This window comes from Crocodylus porosus, unplaced genomic scaffold (assembly GCF_001723895.1).
Source record: "Crocodylus porosus isolate Cpor-Errol unplaced genomic scaffold, CroPor_comp1, whole genome shotgun sequence".
In the NCBI taxonomy this organism is placed as follows: Eukaryota; Metazoa; Chordata; order Crocodylia; family Crocodylidae; genus Crocodylus; species Crocodylus porosus.
Window position 1 is genome coordinate 10,704,855 of NW_017728916.1, and position 20,914 is coordinate 10,725,768.

At 44.0% G+C, this 20,914-nt stretch overlaps 1 protein-coding gene across 2 annotated transcripts in view; it reads right to left on the reverse strand.

Moving 5' to 3' along the window:
• Positions 1–20,914, reverse strand: part of FGF13 (fibroblast growth factor 13) — a 425,820-nt gene that overhangs the window by 140,724 nt on the left and 264,182 nt on the right. For both annotated transcript variants that reach the window (XM_019536440.1, XM_019536439.1), the window contains exon 2: positions 19,298–19,465. In XM_019536440.1, coding sequence (XP_019391985.1) covers positions 19,298–19,463 — 166 coding nt within the window. In that variant the 5' untranslated portion in view covers positions 19,464–19,465. The remainder of the gene's footprint in view (positions 1–19,297; positions 19,466–20,914) is intronic.

A 20,914-nucleotide genomic window follows, 5' to 3' on the forward strand; every position in this document is an offset into this window, starting at 1 on the left:
TGGGGGAGTCCCTGTTCCCCCGAGCACCACCAGGAGTGACCAGGAATAATGGTCACAAGCTGGCAGAGGGGAGATTCAGACTAGACATCAGGAGGCGCGACTTCACAGTCAGGGTGGCTAGGATCTGGGACCAGCTTCCAAGAGAAGTGGTGCTGGCTCCTACCCTGGGGGGCTTTAAGACAAGTCTTCACAATCACCTTGCTGGGGTCATTTGACCCCAGTACTCTTTCCTGCCATGGCAGGGGTTGGACTTGATGATCTGCTCTGGTCCCTTCCGACCCGACCAACTATGAAACTATGAACCTACGTGGACCTCTCACTCCCCACCGGGGCTCGTGGTTCCACGCTCTCCCGCTGGGCTCTCTCACTTCTCACTCACAGCCCCATCTCCAGGGCCACTAATCTCTCACTTGGCCCCCTCACCAACTGGGACCACACTTCTTTCTGGAGCCACATTCAGCTCCCCACTGCAGCCACAGGACTCCCAGTCGGCCTGGGCATTGCTCCAGATCCCTCCCTTGACCTGGGCCCTGTCTCAGGACTCCCACAGGCCTGGGCTCCCACTGCACAATCTCAAGCCCACCAGGGGCTAGGAGGTGGCCCATACTCGCCTTTCACTGGGGAAGGTGCCCGGCCTGGCATTTCTGGGGAGCTCCCCTGCCATGGGCAGCCCCACCAGGCCTTCCTTCCCCAGCAGGGTGAGTTTTTCCATCATGCCCAGGACACTGAGGCCTCCTCCTTCCCCATAGCCTCACCCCTACCTCCAGGATGTTTCTTCCTTGCTGGCTGGTCTCAAACTGCTCCCTCTCCCTGGATGGCCTTTGTTTGAAAATGGCAACCTTAATCTGGCACCTGGCAGCTGCCTGCTGCCACCTTTATAGTGGCAGGCACCCAAAGGTGTCCTACCACAAGGGGCATCATGATACTTTCAGTTTTGTTTACAATGCCCTTCTTAAAAATGCCTAACATTTTTTTTGCCTTTTTGGTGGCTCCTAAGCACTGAGCTGATGTTTTTAGCAAACTGTCCACAATGACTCCCAGATCTTTCCTGTGTGGTCACAGCTAATGTAGAGCTCGTCTTAGTATAGGTGCTGTTTAGATTATCTGTGCCCATGTGGTAATTTATAGTAAAAGATGATTCTTTCATGGTAACCTTTTGCCATCCTCTGACTGAATCTGTACATCCTTAAGTATCTCATTCATGTGACATTTTGTGAACAAGATCCAGTGGATTCCTGGATGCTGAAGGCCTTTAGTAGTAGTTGCTGCCAGAATTAATTGATATATCTCCAAGCTGAATATTCATTAAGCAGATAGCTATTGCTTTTTTGCTTAATTGCAACAAGGCTTGTGCATGTAGCATTTAAGATTCGCTTGCAAGGTCTGGCAGCCCATCTACTCTACTGGCTCATAAAGACACTTACATAAATCCCAAAACCTTTCCCTAGTGCCCCTATCTCTAATGACCCACCATGTCCTCCTCCCCCCACACTTATACAAATCCCAAAACCTCTTCTTAGTGCCCCTATCTCCAGTGACCCACCATGTACCCCGCCTCCAATGCCAATACCCTCTCTGAGGAGGGTGGAGCAAACCAGAAGCTATGCTGATATCTTAGACCACAGAATAGTCTCTTGAGAGAGGGGAGGGGATTTGCAACAGGAATAGGAAGTCATCATCATTAGGAAGTCATCATCATTTGGGGTGCAACCTGTTCAAAAAAGATAACTCAGAAGAGATAACTCATTATCTAGAGCTAGGGAACCCCTGAAGCTAGGAGAGGAGCTCTTTCAGGTGGTATGCAAGACTGCAGCAGCTGGAGTGACAGAGTTTCGCCTCATCGTGGAGGAGGATGTGAATAGCTTGCCCTTCCCCCTTTAAAGCAACACAGCCAGGTGAAGACAGAGACCCTTAATCAAGTATTTCCCCTCAAAACCAGAGATCTCTTTACTCAGAGGTCAAAGAAGATTAAGCTGAGGGGCAGTGGGGGGAGGGAGGAGCCAGGGAAGACTGTAATTAAGTGAGCACCGTTCATAGGGGAAGGGCTTGGGAGCTGTATCTTTGCATACCTATAAACCACTCCATGTCCACAAAACAAGAACCAAGCCTGATGCTGTTGATTATAAATCTAGGCTAATTTCAGAAGCTCAAAGCCTGCCCTGTTTATTATTTGTATAGCTTTAATACCCCAAACTGGGAAGCATAAATACCCAACACACTGCATTACCAATAAAATAAAATAAAATAGAAATCGGGGATGAGGGAATCATAGTGAATGTTGTCCTAACTGGATTTAGCGCTTGAATAGGCATAATGATTTCTAGCAAGGCAAAATGACTAATGAAAATTGACCCATGAAATTATAACTCATTTGTTTAGTGTTTCTTCCACCCAGTCATCACCCTACTTTTTCAATCACCCTTCTGTAAAAGCATACATCCTCACGCTGCCTCTGGTTTGTGTGATGGATCTGGTGAAGTCCCAGCTGAGCTCTGTATCCCATCCACTGTCTCTCTTCTCCTTTTAATATGGGCACGCAGGTCAGGAAAGCAATCTTCACTTGTTCTTTACTCATTCTTCATCATCTTTAAAATCAGTGTAATGGGAGCACAATCCTTTCGCAGGACCACAGATAGAAACATCTGGGGACATCTAGTATGCCAGTGGACTAGAAGGCAGCACTAAAATCTAAGTTCATATAAAGTCCTGCCACTCCATCGACTTTGCAGCTTCAAGATCTACTGACTTCCACTGGGCAATACAGTCTATGTGATCTGTTGTTACAATGATGAATGGGCTTAAACAGGAAAACTATTACTGGCCTGTACTCAATAGCATCACTGTGCTATCAGAGAACATCAAATAGCACTAGACCATCTGGGTCTCTCCTCAGAGTATAAAATGCATGAAGAAATTAATAGATGTATTGAACCTCTTCCCCAGTCCCTTATCAAGAAGGCATAGCTGAATCTTTTCAGCACAATTTCCTTTTTAAGCAACCTACACTAATTGAACTCTTCAGGGACAGTTCGGGGATGAATTCAGAGATATCCTTTTTTTTTTTTTTTTAACCTTGATATACAGATAAAAAAATCCCCTATATCTTCTTACATCTATAATGATGAAACGGCAAGTGGCCTTCAGAGGCACCAGCTTTGGGAGATTGGAAATTTGAAAGAAGGTTACAACCAGCTCCCTCCTCAAAAAAGAACAATGTCCTGTGCAGCGCCTGAACAAAGATGAGGTCAAATGCGGCTAAAACAATAACGGTTCCCAATTTGGAAAACATGCTCAAAGAAGAAAATAGAATGACGCGTGAAACAAAGGCTACAAAGAAAGATTGTTGGAACTACAACGGGGAACGAAGATGGAGAGTTTGGCATATGGATAGGAAATAGCTCCTGCAACAGAGCAGAGCTAAATATAGAACAAAGTCAAGTCGGAAGTGCCTTTCAAAGGTATGCAACAAACTCCAAGTGGATGCGTTACAGAGCTCACAAGGTAGAGCTGACCTGAAGCCAACTACCACTGCTGCCACATCCCCGGCTGAACAGCTGCCAAGTATATCCACAAACAGGAATCCAGCCAAGGACTCGCAATGAAAAATGTAGGCAAGCATTCACTGTGACAAAGCTCTGCTGAAAACAAGTCGGCTTTAAATGCTGATAATAGAAGTCTTAAAAAACAATTTTAAAAAACCTGGCAGGGACACCAAAGATTTTTTTTTTTTTTTTAAGATGTCCTTTTAAGACTTTTGTTTTTAAAAGGCACTTTTCAAATTCTGTTTAGGCCATACAGATTCTACCAGGGAGAGATTATATTGATGAACAAACTGTCAAAGTGCTGGCTATAACACTGCTTATAATTATGCAGAGGCAAATGAAATAATCTGGCCTTAGAAGTACCAGGCAAGATGCTCACTGGTTATAAAGTGACATTGCTTCACCGAAGTGCATGGATGACATGAATTCACACCAGCTGAAACTATATGTGCTGATTCTGTCATCAGGTGAATATAACAGTGGGGGTCATATGAAGGGAACAAGTTCAAGCACCTTTGAATATTTGCTCTGTGAGATTCCTTGATGCAAATGGCCTGGTCAGCTGGTGCAAAGCATGATCGACTGTTGACTTCAACTAAGTTCCTTCAAGATGTTGGTCCTTGATTTCAGTGGTGTAGCAACACATGGGCTGACAATGAGGTCTCAAAGCATAAATGCATGAAGACATAAATAGCACTTCAGTGATAGAAACATCCCTGGGAAAGGAAGTGGGGTCCACAATAAGTTGCTTGAAATAAGGAAACAAACTGAGAATCCAAAGTCATTTGCTGAAAATAAATTCTATCATTTCATCTTGCATGGTATTACATCTGCTCCCATAATTAGGCTTTTTCAAAAGAAAAGAAAAGAAGGATTAGCACATGCTGAAAGGCAGCAGTAACTGCTCTCTCTCATCAACCATTCTGTGGTTTGCCTGTTCATTTGTCCAAGTGGCCGATCTCCACGCTTGCGTATGGAAAGATACCGTTCTACACAAATGTTTGGGAACTGTGAATATAAAGACAGTGCTGGGAGTCAAATCATAGTTCAGAAACATCATGTATTTTCAACCAACTCTTCCCAAGGTCAGAGTCTGCCGAATGACCACTTTCAGTCAGGCCCAGTTTTATTTTTCAGGCTTGACACTCGCATGAAAGGAGCTACTGAAGCACCAAGGTCCTTCTCTGCAATCATGGCATTTCAGCACCCTTCACTGGTGCTTCATGCCCTCAACCTTGCAGCTCCACTGCTAATGCCCTCTCCCCAACCTCCTTACACCTGTCTGGCTTTTTCTAGTCATCCCTCTGCCAAATTGCAGAAGTGGAGATTAAGACCACATTTCACCAAAGCACTTAGGCTTATGCTTATCTTTAAGTATGTGCTTAAGGACTTTGCCAAAATGCTTCCTAGTTGCATTGCTGCTCCCCTGGCTCCTAAAGGCATCAGGCAGCGCAAGACGGGCATACATAGCCATTGCACTCTGTAAAGCGCAGAGCTATAAATATTAATGCCCTACCTAATGCTCTAAATTTAGAAGAAATGGGTTATTGGTTTACTCGCACAGTGGGCCCACTATCAGTCTTTAGGAGGTCACATACTTTAATGTGCTGAGGAACAAACAGCCAAAGATAATTTAGCAGAGAAGTTCTTGGACTGGGCTATTTTTTTGGTTTACCAGGTCATCAATCTGAAATAGTCCACAGTCCATGTTAACATAAGGGACTCATGGTTGCATAATTATGCCTCTTGATGGGTAAGAAGGCTTTGAGTTGTTTGACTCAAAGAAACATAGGGAAATCATTTTAAGCAGGTTTCACCAGGCCCTTTCCCAGGTTGTTCTGAGAGATCTAACAAAAGTCAACATTGATTTTTTTCCCTAGGATCAGGAAGGATCAAAAAAACCCCATAAGACATCCTATGATATTCAGGCTTAGAAAAGTTTAGCCTACATCCCTACTTACAGTTCTCTGCTGGTTTTCTGTATCCTGAAGAGGTCTCTCTACAGAAAGGAGGCTTTTTTGCTTTTCTGGAAAGGGCATTCGCCTGAAAATAGCAGCTAAATATTAAAGAAATAACTTTTGTCTGAGTTCCTCACCTCTGGAAGAAAGCTGGCTTTGGCTCAGAACAGAGCAAAAGCTGTCAAATAATTTCCTTGGTAGAACTGTACATTTTCTTTTTTCTTTTAATCCACACTGAGTGCATATTGTGAATTCAAGCTGAGTTATGCACACTCCTGAAAGCTTTATTTTAAAATAATATTTCCCTGAATAATTTCCTTTCATTTCTAGCCCTATGGTCACGGGAACAAAGCACGCCAACCATCTTTACACCAATGTGTGTCAACATGCTCAGGTGTCTTGATAATTTGTTGAATTGCACTCTGTAACTAAAATCTTTCCCTGCATATTTAGCTGTAAGACATCTCACTGCCTGTCACCTTAAACTAAAACCTCAGCCCTATACACATCAGTATCAATAATGTTCATACTTTTATATGAACAAAGCAAGAATGTAACACAAGCATACTCATGGCAATAATAATTGAAAGAAACCAAGTGTATTAATATCCAAATCCATTACGTCTCTGGAGTAAGAGATCAACTCTACTCATAAAATGAAGACCATTAACAGACAAAATACAATTGTCAACTTTCCACTCAAATCATTTGGGCTTATTTCAGTTGTTAGTCAGTCACAGTACAAGACTAAAAATAGCTCCACATCTTTAACAGGGTTGTAATTTCATGTCCTGATATTTGGCTTCAGCTATAATAGAACAGAAAGGTCATATTTTTGGTGACATGCAAGCCAGCCTGGGAACAAACGTTGACGGCAGAAATGAATTTAGTTTACGCTATTCACGCCGGTTTTCAAAAAGCCGAACGTGTAAGAGCTCAATTCAGCAAAGAGGCAGACTCTTGTCTTGGTCACGTTACTTCAGCCACCTCTACCTTGGCAGTGCTGCCTGTGCAAGAACCTCTGAGAGCAAAAAAAACCCCAACAACAACAAAAAAAAACGGTAAAACTTTCCGTAACAATACAGAACAAAATAAAAAAAAAATAATAATAATTAAAAAAAAAATATCAATCAATCAATAAATAAAATCACTAAAATGCCCAGATTCCCTCACACCACTGGCTCATGTCCAACCAGGATCAGCTCAACTCTGCATCTCCCCTGGGTGCCCTGCAGAGCGTACTGAGTACATGCCGAGATCAGCCTGATCGGAGTTTCTGTTTTGGAGGTGATGACCCTGCTGCATTAATTTGGCCTTGCTGGCTTCTCGCCCTACGTGGTTTTCAGGAAGGTATTGGCAGAGAGAATGTAAGAGGCTGGCTTGTCCAGAGCCTACGATTAGCTGACCCAGCTGGGAACTGGGGGCTGAGAGGGCTAAAGGAGAAAACTGAAGGATGGAAATGAGTTGCTGGGAAAACAGGCCCATTGCCTTATTTGCAGGCAGCTATCTGCATGAGTCCTGATGGAAGGGACGATAGCCAGAAAGGAAGCCCGACCTGCAGAGAAAAATAAAGCTCATGTTTCACATACTGAGATGAGAAAATTACCTTCCTGTTAGGAAATGAGGTCCTGGAAGGATTGGCCTTTTCCCTGTTCTGGTTTTGTTCTGTTCAGGCTCCTGTACTGCACTTACACTGTGCAACCGAGACACAATGAGACAGCTGCATGGTGTTGACTGTACAAGTTGATGGCTAGAAAAACGATACAGAGATTTGCTTTTAGGAATCAGCTGGTAGGTAAAGTAGATATGGCATTCGAACAGTGGTCCAGGAGAACAGCCAGGTTTCGAAAAGGGGTTTCGAAAAGTCCATTTGTGACAAAGTTGCATGCTGTCAGCCTTCAAGGCACCCTCTGTGCCTGAAGTGAACAGACAAGCAGGCACATACATCCTGGGAAATTTTTAAAAATGCAAACAGTGTTCAATAATGATGATAAGGGAACCTGCAGCATAGGCACTGGGTCACAGCAAGACCCAGTGACAACCCTGGACCTGGTAGATAAAAGGGACTGGGAGGTGGGGGGGGGGGTCGCTTGCTTTGCCTGCATTACTCTCATCTGCTATCACTGTGTATTAATAACATTTTCCTATTCTTGAATGGAAGATGTCATGGTCGGTCTGAGGGTGTGGGTCTGCCTGAAACAAGAAATCAGGACTCATAAATCAGGGTCATAAATCCAGTGCCAAGACAAGTCAGCAGATGCCATTTGAGCTATCCCAACTTCTCCCAGCTAAAGGGTTCAGGACCCCCGTGTTAAAGTCTGGGTTAGTCATGTTGGTAAAAGCCTGCCGAGCAGCCAAAAGATTGCTACCCACTCTGCAAGCTGAATTTGCTCCCCTTTGTCTCACTGCTCACAGCTGTCTAAACAGCTGCATTAGTAAGAGCCCACACAGAAGGGCCTATTGTGCAATGTGAAAATACCAAGCGTGAAAGATATCTGCTACGCAAGACCTTGTGTTGTATAAATAGGTTTTATGCGTGCTCCAGTTTCCCCTTGCTAAATGAACATGCCAGTCTTACTTAATGCATCTGAAAACACCTGCCAGACAGAACTAGCCTATGGCCGTGCGTGAGTATCTATAGATGCTTGAGAAAGGGCTTCTGCAGTATTACAAAAGATGCTCCGTCCTTTGGCTTATGGTAGGCAGTGAAATGATGTTCTGCCATATCAGGAGGACGGAAAAGTGAGAGTGGAAAGTATCTCAAAGGTTTTTTGCTATTTTGTAGTTGGTCTAGTAGAAGGTATCACAGTTGAACTAAGAGTTTTTGAGTTGTGTAGTCCGCTTCATCTCATACCAACATGGCTATAAACCAGATGCCTCAAAAGTTTAGAGATTCATGCCTCTCGCTATATTTAGATGCATACTTCAGAGGCTCTTGACTTGTCCCCACGGCTGACGTTTCAAAGGAAAGACCTTTGCTTGCTGCAGCCTTTCAAACCTCCAGGAGAGACACTAAAAGGAGCATATGGATGTTGGGTTGAGTAGTCAGTGGCCATCCCTCTCAAACCCTACTCTCCCCTCGCGGTTTGTAGGCATAGCTTCACTCATGGGGAAGAAAAACTGGTTCCATGGAAACCTTACACAAATTATTTTGCTCTCTGCTTCCAAAAACTTGAATCACATTCTTAATGTGCAGTCAAGGAACAGCGCACAAAGTATGGATAACTCCACAGCCAGATGCTTTAGCCTTAGGTAAAGTTGCGTTGAGGATTTTTTAACACCGAACCGAATCCCAACACATCAGTTACAGAAGCAAATAATTTTGCACTGATGTGCCAGACAACCTTCATGCTCAGTCTCTCATGATGTGTCTGATACTTTACTCACCAGTGACAAAACTTCCATTTAATTCAGTGGTGCAACACTTCAAAGGGGCACCAACAGTGCCGTCTATGGGTTTCTTGATGTCTACAAATACAGGGGCGCTTTCCAGAAGAGAAAATGGTTGCAAGCCATCTATCCAAGTACTACAGGGTAAAACGGGAACACTACTGCAAGTTATTCTGTAATTTGTCTTCAGTGAAATCGCTATGAATTTACTCAAAATATGCTTTTGCAGCAATTCTACAATTAACCCTTGTTACTGGCTTGGGTTTTTAAGAAGAGTTTACTAAAAAGAAAACATCACACAGAGTTATGAGAAGACTGAAATAAATTTTTTGGCAGATGACAAGCTTGAGAATGAAAATACAAGACAATTTTGAATAACAGATACATAAAAATGCACCAATCTCTGCTTACCCCATGCCACCATTCACTTCAAGTATGAAAATACTGCAGTGACATGGCTCAGCACAGAACTGCAATCCTTCTCACCCCATCACATGTAGGGGTAATGCATGAACAAGGCTCTGCTGTCCCGGTCTACTCTAGGTGGCCCATTGCAGCCCTCTATGTCTCTAGGCCCTACACCTTATCTTGTCCAAGCTCCGTTTAAAGGACTTATTTTGGTAGACTCCTAAGTACTCCTTAAGCTGCCCGGTGGCAGACTCGATTACTAACGCATACCCCATCTTTTTATGAGTCCCACCTTCTTTTCTACAGAACTTGGAGAAAAGGAGTGATGGAACTTTCAAAGGGAAAGAAGCATTTGTTGTAAATTCACTGTTGTACATTCAAACATACAGGCAGACATCTCAATGCCTCTGAAAGCAGATGCCTCAGGAAAATCCCAGCTATTAAGTGGACTGAAGTTACAACATGTTGAACTCACTGATGAATTTCAACAATTGCTTTTCTCCAGCATTAACTCAGCTCAGAACCTCATGAAATGGCACATCCATGCAGAAGACACCACCGCTGAAAAAGGATTGTGCGCTAATTAGGTTGGAGCATGTGGCTGAATACAATGCAAAAAGTGCTCGTTATTAATAAAGAGCTTCTTCCACGTTTCCCAGAAGGATCGTAGAACGAACAGGTGAGGAACCAAAGGACTTCCTTCTATATAAAAGACAGTCTCTGCACATCAAGCAATACATGCACATACATTTTAAAGATGAGAACAGTGCAAATGCCGTCATGGAGGTTCATTCGCTCAAAACGTGCTGCTTTAGATATGCTGAGTGCAGCATTTTCTTTACAATTAATACTTATTCCAAGATAAGGCAGCAGCTGGAAAGGGCGCAGAAATTAAGAGAGCTGTCTCTGCATGGGTAGCAGCAGTGGGTCACATTTGAAGCTGCCACCAACTCTTCACAGGAGATGCCAACTCTGGCTCGCGAATTAAAATGTGTTCTCCTGTAATGAAGATTTTTACAGACTGCTCCTAACACTCTTATGCACTATGCTTGCTTGGATGCTTTGGATGGTAAATTTAGCCAATACATCACAATTACAGAAGCACCTTAGTACTGCTCCTCTGGGGAAATCCAGTTCAATAACCCAGATAATTTCCAATTTGTTACTCATGGCCAGGTGGGCAGGCAGGTTAGAGGGTTATCGCTGAACTTTCCCAGCTTCTCATATACCATTATCAAAAGCCTTATTAAAACCAGCAGTCACCTACAAAAAGTGAGTCCGCACCAGCTGCACCAATAAAACAGATGTACAGCTGAATTTTAAAGGGGTCACGAAACACTTTGGCATCAAAAGAAATGTCTGGAAGTCAAAGGTGTCGAGAGCACCACTCAAAGAAGAGTCTGACTTCAGCAACAGTGTTCAAAAACTGCAGGCCTTACAATGGCAAGTGGCAGACTTGATCAAAAGGCAGTTGGAGCAAATGTATCCCATGTCTGGCTTTAGTGAAGAGTATTTGTTCAACAGAGGAGGGGAGTAAATATTGTTTTATTCCAGCAGGACTGCATGGGGAAGGTTCACTTGATCCACCTGATCCAAGATCCACTGCTCAGTCAAAGCCACCTGGAAAGAAAGGCATTGCTGATGCTGGTTCACAGCATCTAATGGCACCAAGGGCCACTACGGTAAGATTCGGCGCAGGGGGCTCTGCCTCTCCTATTTCTTGTCTTAGCTACGTGTATGTTATGGGTGTCAACCTGAGAAGTAGGCTTAAAATGGAGTTTTTCTTCGAGGCTAAAAGGATGAGAGAAAGAGAAACCTTATTCATGAGCATTAAGGGCCGCTCTGTCGGCTGACAAAAATCAGCACTGCTCCAGCCCACCTTGATACCTGGAAATAAATTCACCTGTCTGGGTGGGGAATGATCTGTTGACACATCTGTCGGCTCACGGGAGTTAGCAATCTGGATTGTGCTGTGCCTGGGAGCAGGACCGACAATTGTGTGTCCAATGCTCCCAAAGCAACTCCCAAGTCACCCGAAGGAGTCTCGCTGCCATGCAGCAGGGAAGCACGGACCCAGGCACGGGAAAGAAGCCCAGGGACTTTGCCACTGATCTGCAATAAAGCAGGCAGGGACACCGGTTGAATCCCTCTTCAGTACAGTTAACTCTCGCACTCCTTGCTGGCGGGGATATTTTCTACATCGTGGAGTGAGTCATGCTTGTGACCGACTCTGAACTGCGTGCAGGAACCAATTCCCCTATTCAGCTCCAGCCACGTAACAAGTAAGGGGTCTGGGAGCCACTGAGAAAAAACACCGAGAAAAACATTAAGCCCCTTATTTGGTAGGGAGGTAGAGCGGGGCCGTACGATAAGAGGCAGCAGAAAATAGCACCGCACGGTGCAAAGCTGCAATATGGTTGTGATAAGCTGTTATCACATCTTACAATTGCTGCTCTGAGAGAGGATGATCTGTGGCTTGGCACTAGCTGAGGCTTGGGAGATGGCCAGGCCCAGCCCTGACTTCATGGGTAAATCGCTAGACGCCGGTGTTTAGGCACCAAACTCTTGGCTGATCTCAGTGGGAGCCGGACACTGACTCCTCCACTGCCCCCCACCCTTGGCTCTGGGGTAAAGAGGTTTGATTAGCCTCGTTTTATGGAAGGGGAGCTGAGCCGCGGAGGAGTCGGTGAAAAGCTTTCATCCCGGCACCAAAGCATCAGGATAAAGGCTATGGTGCAGTCACTCCAGACTCAGCTCTGCACCTCGAGCTGTGGTCTGGGTCACTATGAAGCCATGCTCTGCTATCGGGTGCGCACCCACAGACCCAACGGAGTTTCAATGTGTCCTCCAAGGCGGGATTTCAGCCTTAATTTCACTTTAAACATTTGGCAAGGTTCAGGAAGGAGTCTGGACTGCCTACCCTGGCAGTGGGAAATCTGTCAAGACCAGGTTTGTAAACCCAAACCTTCAAATCCCTTTGGTTTAGGGTGGGGGTGCAAATGAAGCGCTACAACCAAGTTCTGCTGACCAGGATGTGGCACCGGTTACAGCTACCATTGCTTGCTTCCTGCTGCAAAAGCCATGCTGCATAGGAGGACCTCCTGATGCAGGGGCAAGACAAGCACATGGTCTACCTTCCCCAGGTTAAAAAGCAGACAGCTTCGCAGCAAGGAAACAAGTATATTTGCCTGCCAGACCTTTGGTGATTCTGGCCCACTCTTCACATTTCCTTTCCCACGCTTCAGGATGAATCATGAAACCTGATTATTTCTCACAAAACCAGGACACAGTGGCACTGTATTAGAGAGGGTCTTAGAAAGCCTGGATGAACAGGGATATGATGTGGGAGTCTGCTATGGCCTTGGTGACCCACGAGACCCTCATCAGTCCTAGGATTCAGAAACGAAGCGTGAACATGCAGGAACCAGATTTTACATCTGGCATCCTAGCACGGGCCAAGTAACCCTGGGATCAAACCCTGGAGTGATTTAAAGGCAGCCAACGGTGCACCCACGCTCGGCAGGGCTGGCCCATCTCTATAGCTCACAAGCGAGAAGACAGCAGCTTGCTGAGGAGTGGTTTTTATCTTGGCACAAAGCATACCTGCTCGTTAAAACCACTTAAGCTCTGTACAACCTCAAGCGCACCTGTCTGCGTGAGAAAGGGAAATTCTCCTCCCCTCTCCATCTCCTCCTTTAACACACATGTCCTCATATAATTAAACCTGCACAGATGGATTAATAGGATGGATTTGTTCAGGAAGGGAAAGATGTATAATTAAGGTGCCAGCCACCGCTATCTGCAGTGACAAGATGCCAAGAGCATCCAAAGGGACATTCAGCATGACACACTGAAGATGCAGGAGTTGCCTCCGGTGACAAAAGGGGGAAGCTGCAGCCAGCCCACTGCAGCTTGCACTGAAATGCCCAACCTTGCTCTTCTCCTTGGCTACTGGCAACATCTCCTGTGCCACTCGCTCCCTTTCTAGGGACAAAGGTACTGAGCCATTATCAAGGGCAACCAGAGAGAGGCTTCTTGCACATTAGCACACTTAGTTTCTTCTATCTAATCAGATTTCCTGTTGGTTGATGCGAGCTGCCATAACCCATTACCAGCTGCTATCGCAGATTTTTTCTCCCCACAGTCGAGACTTTGCCATGCTTGTCTGCTTCTCTATGTAAAAAGGTTATGTATGCCTTGGGGGAGACTGAACATTACCCAAAAAAAAAAAAAGGGGGAAAGAGAGAAAAAAATCACACAAAAACAGAACTGTGGGCAAGAGGCCAAGCTCAAGACTGTGACTAACCAATGGACCTTCCTTTTTTTTTTTTTCAAGAAAAAAACCCATCCCTTTTATTATACCTACTCCTCTCAATGTACTCACATGACTCAGATTGGTTTTGCAGAAGCAGGCTCTTTCTTGATGTATCCCCGCTTTATGAAGCATAGTGGCAGCTGAGGTTTAAAGTATTTACAACACTAAATAGCTGCAAAATGCACTTCAGATGGCTTTTTTACCTCTCGCCTTGTGCTCCTGGCCTGAGCAAGGTCACAGGAACATCCTGCATTTTGCTACTACAGACGAGAGCCGCGAGGAACAGAGAACACCCCCAGGCCCAATGTCCAGATGGCAATATTGGCTCCTCTTGATTTATTCCCTCCGAGGGGTACAAGACATTATGAACTGCGAGAATCACTCAGGAAAGAAGAAAAAAAAAAAAAAAGACCTGAAAGCACGGAGAACCCATCAGCATTTCACTTTGTACCTACTCCAACAACACCCGGGATAATCGAGGACGGGGGCTTCAGATCCAGAATCCATCGCACCGATTCTGTCCTAATGGGAACTGATCCGGAACAAAAAGTCTCGAGCTCTGGGACGGTTGGACTCCACAAAGCAGGGCTGGAAGGGACCCTGCTGGCTCCATCCATGTCCCAAGGCCACCTCAGCTAGACCTAAATTAGGGTCAACTTATTTTGACGCGGAAGGTAGGGAAAAAAAAAAAAAAAAAAAAACCAACAACAAGCTAGAGGAAAATGCTTCCAGACTTTTTTCTGACCGATAAGGAGAAGCTACTTGCAAACGCGAAGGAGAATGGGAGCCTGAGTGACAGGGATCAGGAGATGACCGAGTGCACGGCTCTTAGGAGGGGAACAAGGGATGGAGAAGGGAGGAATAAAGGCAGCAGACTTCAACAGTTGAAGCAAGATCCCAGAGGAAGCAGGTCTACATGAACAAAGGAGCTAAGGAGAGATGGCAGTTTGTTTGTGGCACAAGGACAGGGCATAGGGCATTCTTTCGCCAATGTGAGCAAAAGATGGAGCAAGTTAGAGCTTAATTCCCCTAAACCATGAGCTCTTCAATGACCCAAAACACAGGAAGGAGTTTTACAAAAGAAAAACCATGTGAAAATGAGGCCACATTACCGGGGATGGAGGGGTGAGTTTGAGAACACAAGGGACAAGCCAGAAAGGCCAAGGCTCAAAATGAGATACAGCTAGCAAGAGGTGTGAGAAATTTCTGTAAGTATTTTAGCAGTAAGATGACAACGAAAAAAAACATTTATGCAACTACCCAGAGGGAAGGGAAAGCCAACCATAGATGACGTTGAGAAGGTCAAAAGGGTTGGTACCTCTTTTGCTTTGGTCTGCCCTGAAAAAAGTTAACTAGGATTAGATGGCTAACATAATCAGCATCTGTGAGATAGGAGGAAGAGTGAAAAAACAGGTAAGATGCTACTTAGAAGCTCTGTGGGCTTCCAGATTTCCCACAGCCAAGTGGCAAGCCTAGAAGCCCTGAGAAGCTGGGATCAAGCTTGGTCTCCAAGGCTCAAAGGTATGCAGGACGAGAAGACTGCACACCCTAGACCCACAGCTATAGCCAGGATGCTCACAACTCCCTGGGTCATGCTGTTGCAGCCCTTGGGGCCAGCAAGCTGGACCCCAGAGGAGGTGGACTGGTTCAGACTTGATGCATTCCTGAAGCAGTTTCCAATGACAATCTCCTAACAGAAGCATGTCTATTGGGGAACTCCTGACAGCCCCACTAATCAGCCACTTGCTATCACGCTGACCTGCCTGCCTAATTCCAGGCTGCATGCTCAGGATTTGAGATGGGTCTATGGGAAAAGACTCTATCTGTGCATGAAGGGTAAGGCCATTTTCTAAACACATGAAATGAAACTTTCCATGAAGGTTTAAGTGCTCTTCAAGCTGTCCTGAAAGGCTGGGACAATTCTCTTATACCTCAAGACAAATCCAAGCAAAAGGTTCGTGGATCCCAACTGGAAGATGAGAGGGAAAGAGGTGGTATACTAGTAACACTGGGTGCATCTACGCATGCACCCAACTGCACAGTTGTTATTGAGCATTTACCACCATCACTGCACAGCCCTGGGGCCGCATGGGTGGTTTCCAACCCTACTCTGCAGTAGCTCATTGCCACTGTGCACTGCAGGAGCATTGGCTTTATGGTTCACGCTTGGCAATGCTATGGCCCTGTAGCTCATCTCTACAGCTATGCAGCATCTTGTGTAAATGTGCCCACTGTGGATTTGGGAGCAAGTCCTTGTATCCTGCTCCCAGCAAGATGAAAAAGGGCTCCTGGAAAAATACCTGCACCTCCTTTTAAGGTACCTTAGAAGGAGGGACAAAGAGTAAGGGCTTCATGAAAGAAGGAGGTTGTTAAAGAGCAGAGTTCAGGTTATGGGAAAGCACCTGGTACCACACCATACTGGGATTCTTTTGCTGGCAAGGTCCAAGATTTACTGGCCAAACACTCTGCAGGAAGTTAATTCAGTCTATGTTGGACTCATAATATCATTGCAATAGTGTAGCCAGGACTGTATGCTTCTTGTATCATGCTGACAACCGGTTGGTACCAGACAGCAAGGACCCCAACGTGGCCACCTGCAGATGCACCAAGTACCAACCATGAAGTCAGAATTATAAGGTAGGGACTGTTCAGCTGAATAAAAATATTAGTAGTGAGGGATGCAAAAGAGTGGGAGAGAATTTAGCACATATTTATGATTTGCGAGATGCTCCCATGGCAATACTGAAATAAAAATGTGAATCTATTTTTACATCCTCCCCAATCTTTTGAGTCTGTTGAGTTTCATAAATAACCCAATGTGATGACATCCAAGTTGGTGGGGGTTTTCAACAGCTATTTAATTTGGTCTTTATTTGGACTACTCTTAATGCAACAATATGCTTAGGCTATTGACCTCATGCTCACCCTCTTTCGTTAATAGATGAATGTTACACTACCCAACGTATTCAAGAAAGTATACATTATATTAAGGCAATATGTTTAATCCTTTATGTTCAGTCATTCTGGGAGCAGAACTGACATGTTAACTGCATTCCCTATGTCTGAAGAGACTGGGATAACATTCACTAAGGCTTGCTTGGATGCTCCTTTGAGTTCAATTGATTTATGTCATGTCTGCACTGAAAGCAAAGTTTGGCTCATTTTATTCTTGATATTCTTTGGCTGTAGGCCATCAAAGCACTGACGATGACACAATCAGCCCTTCAGAGGGTCTGACACTCTCGCTAGCCAATTCTTACATTGCAAAAGAGAAAAAAAACACTCCATCATGACAGCCTCAGGCTGCTTGGGCTATAGAAGAAGCTAAGAGAAAATCTTCAACGTACATTTTCACTCTGATGACAGAGGCAACCAAAGCACATGCAACCGTCATGCAACAGTGTAAGTCATGTCCAAAAATGCCTTTGAAAAGGTTCCTTCCATGAACCACAAAACCTCTTAAGGCTGTGAGTTGGCCAACATTGCTGTGGCCTCCTGTGACTCCCCTGACAATATATACATGCAAAATTCCTGAAAGAAAAGACATTCAATCCTTTGATTAAGCAACATGGTAGATGAAGGGCTGTTCTCTTAGTACTAAACATTTTCAGGCAGAATGATTAACAGTCTGCATGTTGTGGGGGAAAAAAAAAAAGGGGTAACACAGCTGTTATAGTTGAGAAATAGTCTCAAGATCTCTGCAGAATCTATAAGAGCAGCAATTAGCTTTCAGTTTAAAATAAGGTAATATTTGCAATCTTCAGGTTCACCCAGGGCTTGAGCTTCACAAGCTTCTCCAGGCAGATGCCAAGTGTCTCAGCTTCACGGAGGCTCAGCTCATTCAAAAGAAAATCACCACAGCAAAACCACCACCTTTACATACATTTTTTCTTTAAGAATGATCAGTCAAAGGGCAAAACTTACTGAAAAAAGAACACAACCACGAACTAGTCAGCATCATGAGACCTGTGTTCTCATTGACTTACGTTTCAATGGTCAAAGCCTTCCAGTTTCAGAAAATAAGCAACGCTCCCATTGACTTCCAAGGGAGCTTTGCTTGAAGACAAAGCAAGACATGGGTAGCGTGGGTCAAAGGTCCAGGGCCTAAGCCTGCCAGATACCGAGCACCTCTCTCCTCCATGGATTGCAGTGGACTCATACAGTGGGCAGAGCCTGAATTTCCAAAATCAAGGTTTGTTAAGGATATTTGTGAAAGGCAGGTCATCAGCCTCCCGAGGGAGAACTTGTCACCTCTCAGGTGAGCCCTTCGTTTGCTCTCTTGGAACATGAACTATGGCAAAAATGTAATAAATAGATTTCATGGCTTAATTGAGAATAAAAGAGCACCATGAGGCCTCCCTTCAACTTCCACGCTGTTCTCAATTACAGAGTCCAAACTCCCACTGAAGGTATCCAGGTGAGCTCCATGTTCCTAAATCTGATCAAAACCCTTCCATCAACTTTTGTTTTATGCAGCACATTTCTGACTGGCCAACCCAAAGATATTAGGTATTGCCTTTTACAGGTTAAAAACACTACTCAATCAAAGAGAGAAGTCTAACATTGGTGTAAACCTTATCCACAAGAGATTCAATACAACAGCAGCAAGCAGTCCTGCAAAATATTTGAGTTTGAATACCAGCAATTCAACAATTGCACCAGACATGTCCATGATTAAAGGCAAAATAATACAAGATATATTTTAGATGAAGGTTTCATATCGTCTTGCTCTTATATCACCAGCAAATACGGGTGACGGTAACATCTGGTTCCAAGTGACCCATCATAAAAATATGAAGTCTACTAACAGTAACATAATCCAGGTTGGCAGATAGTTACATACTGAAGTTATGCAAAAAGTAGAAGGCTTACCATGTGGGGTTTGAGGCAGAAATGCAAAACACATACAGAATAACAAGAGAAAGTTAAAACTGAGAATTCAATATAAAAAAACGGCTTCATCTTGCAGACTAGACCATACGGTAAAGAAGCAAAGGGCTTGTTAATTCATTTCAGTAAACAGCAAGCAGAGCAGGCCATACCTTGACTTGGACCTGAAAAGGAAAGCATTCTACTCATGGTTTCCACTATGCATGCATTTGACTTTTCCCAAAATGCAACTGGGCGTGCATTACATTCAACATTTTATCCCGCTTCGCTGCAGTACAGCTGCGACGAGCATTCCTACAGCAGTATGCAAAAGCCTTATGGGGTGAAAGGCGTTGGGGACAAGCCGATTCCTGTTCTAAGTGCCATTACTTCCAGCAAAGTGCAGCTTCAGAAATGTCAGGGGGAGAATAAACTGACTAGGGATTGATGCTGTTCAGAGTAGCAAGCAACTTTTGGCAGCCAGAAAAGGGCAGTGTGTAATGATGAGAGCTGAAAAAAACAAACTTTATTGGAGAAAAAGCAGCTTCATTTGACTTCTGGTCTAGAGTAATACTGTATATGACTTACGGTATACAGTGTCCCACGACAGGACCGTATCAGACATTAACAGGCAAGCAGAGGGGAACATGAAGCGCATAACGCTTCCTGCATCGGGTGCATTATATGGACACAGGCTGAAGAACACACAGCACACTCTTGGGACACGTACATTTAAAAAAAAAATTGAAATAAAAAAGTAAATTAAAATTTAAAAAAGTAATGACAAACGCAACATGGATCCGTAGTGCACAAACCTTCCGGCTCTGTGTTCTCTTTGAGGTGCACTTGCTTCAATGGGCAGCAGAAGATTTCGTGACACTTAGCACGAAAAGGGGACTCTTTTTTCTTTAATTCCGCAGATTGGATGGAATCTTGTCGTAACATAATGTACTCCTGTGTGCCAGGGGGAGCGTCATCCATAACTGTGGTCACCACATAACAAAATGAACTGAAGTTAGAGCTTAATGAAAAGAAAACTGGAGAAGTAAATAAACTATATAAAGTCTCAGGTGGGGAAGAGAAAGGGGGGAGAAACATTGGCAGGAAGGAAAAAAAAAAATAAAAAAAAAATAAAACGCGCTAATGTATTTTCGTAGTGGCCGAAAAGGGGGCAGGGAGAGATTACTTGGACAATCAATGTTTCCCATAAACATCTGTGGTTTCTACGGTTTCATGCAGTTTTCATTTGAACGGAGAATACCGTCATTCTGAGGTGCTCCGGGAACTAATATAAGGAGACCTGTGCTCTTTTTGTAATCTGCTGCAATACGGGGCTGTATTCTGCATGGCCGTTAAGCAAAACTGATACGGAGCATGCAGCTAGTGCCTAATCTGCAGACTGTATATTCTCCACTTTTCGGTATAACATCAGCAAATCACATTTTCTTATCAGTGGGTAATGATGCTTCAACACATCCATTCCCCACTGCAGAAAGCAACATCTCTCACATCATTCATTATTCTAAACTGTTCCTAACAAGGTGGGTAAGGCAATATCCAAATTGACAGTTGTCTGCAAATGAGTAGAACGGGAGATGAGCTGAGGAAATGCATGCTACCTATTCAAGAGTTTTTAAAGATGTTCTTTTAAAAATCAATATTGCCATTTATATTCTACGTGGCATGCATTCGGAATGGTTTCCTCAGTTGTAGCATTACATTAAGCAGCAAGATGCTGTTACCTCTGCATACGTTATGTTGCTTAAGAAATAGAAAAATTGACATAGTAGAATGATATGTTGACTCGGGTTGGGTTTTTGACTGGTCAAATAAAGTTCAGTCAATTGACCAGTCAAATATCAGTCAAAAATTGTTTTAAAATCACCAATAAGTCCAAATAATACACAGAAAAAGCAGGTATTTTCCATTAAATGCATCAGAAAACAATAACAAGTATATTTCTGGCAGAAAATCTACAAAACTTGTAGGGTTTTTTTGTTGTTTTGTAAAATTGCTATAATCTTTGACCGGTTTAAAAAAAGCATGAAGTCAATTGACAATATTTGACCAGTAAGTGGACTGGCTTGCCAACCCTAATACCAGCACTAAAGAAACCATCCTCAGTAATTGCCTAGAAATTAAATAATCTCTTTTACGAGCAAAAAACATACAATTTTTAAGGAGAGCCTGTCATCATAATGGGATATTTATAACTAGGCAGAACCCAATTATCTGGGACTAAAGCAAAATGTCCTGAAAACCCCCAAATTAACGGCATCTAGGAACAGTTGCATATAGACCAGCAATATGAGTTATATGCTACTTAGTGTGTACTAACACTGTTGACAGATGACCCAAGCAATATGACTGATTACCATATATTCATTTTTAAAGGAATGTCGCCTACATATAAAAGTCAGGTATATAACAAA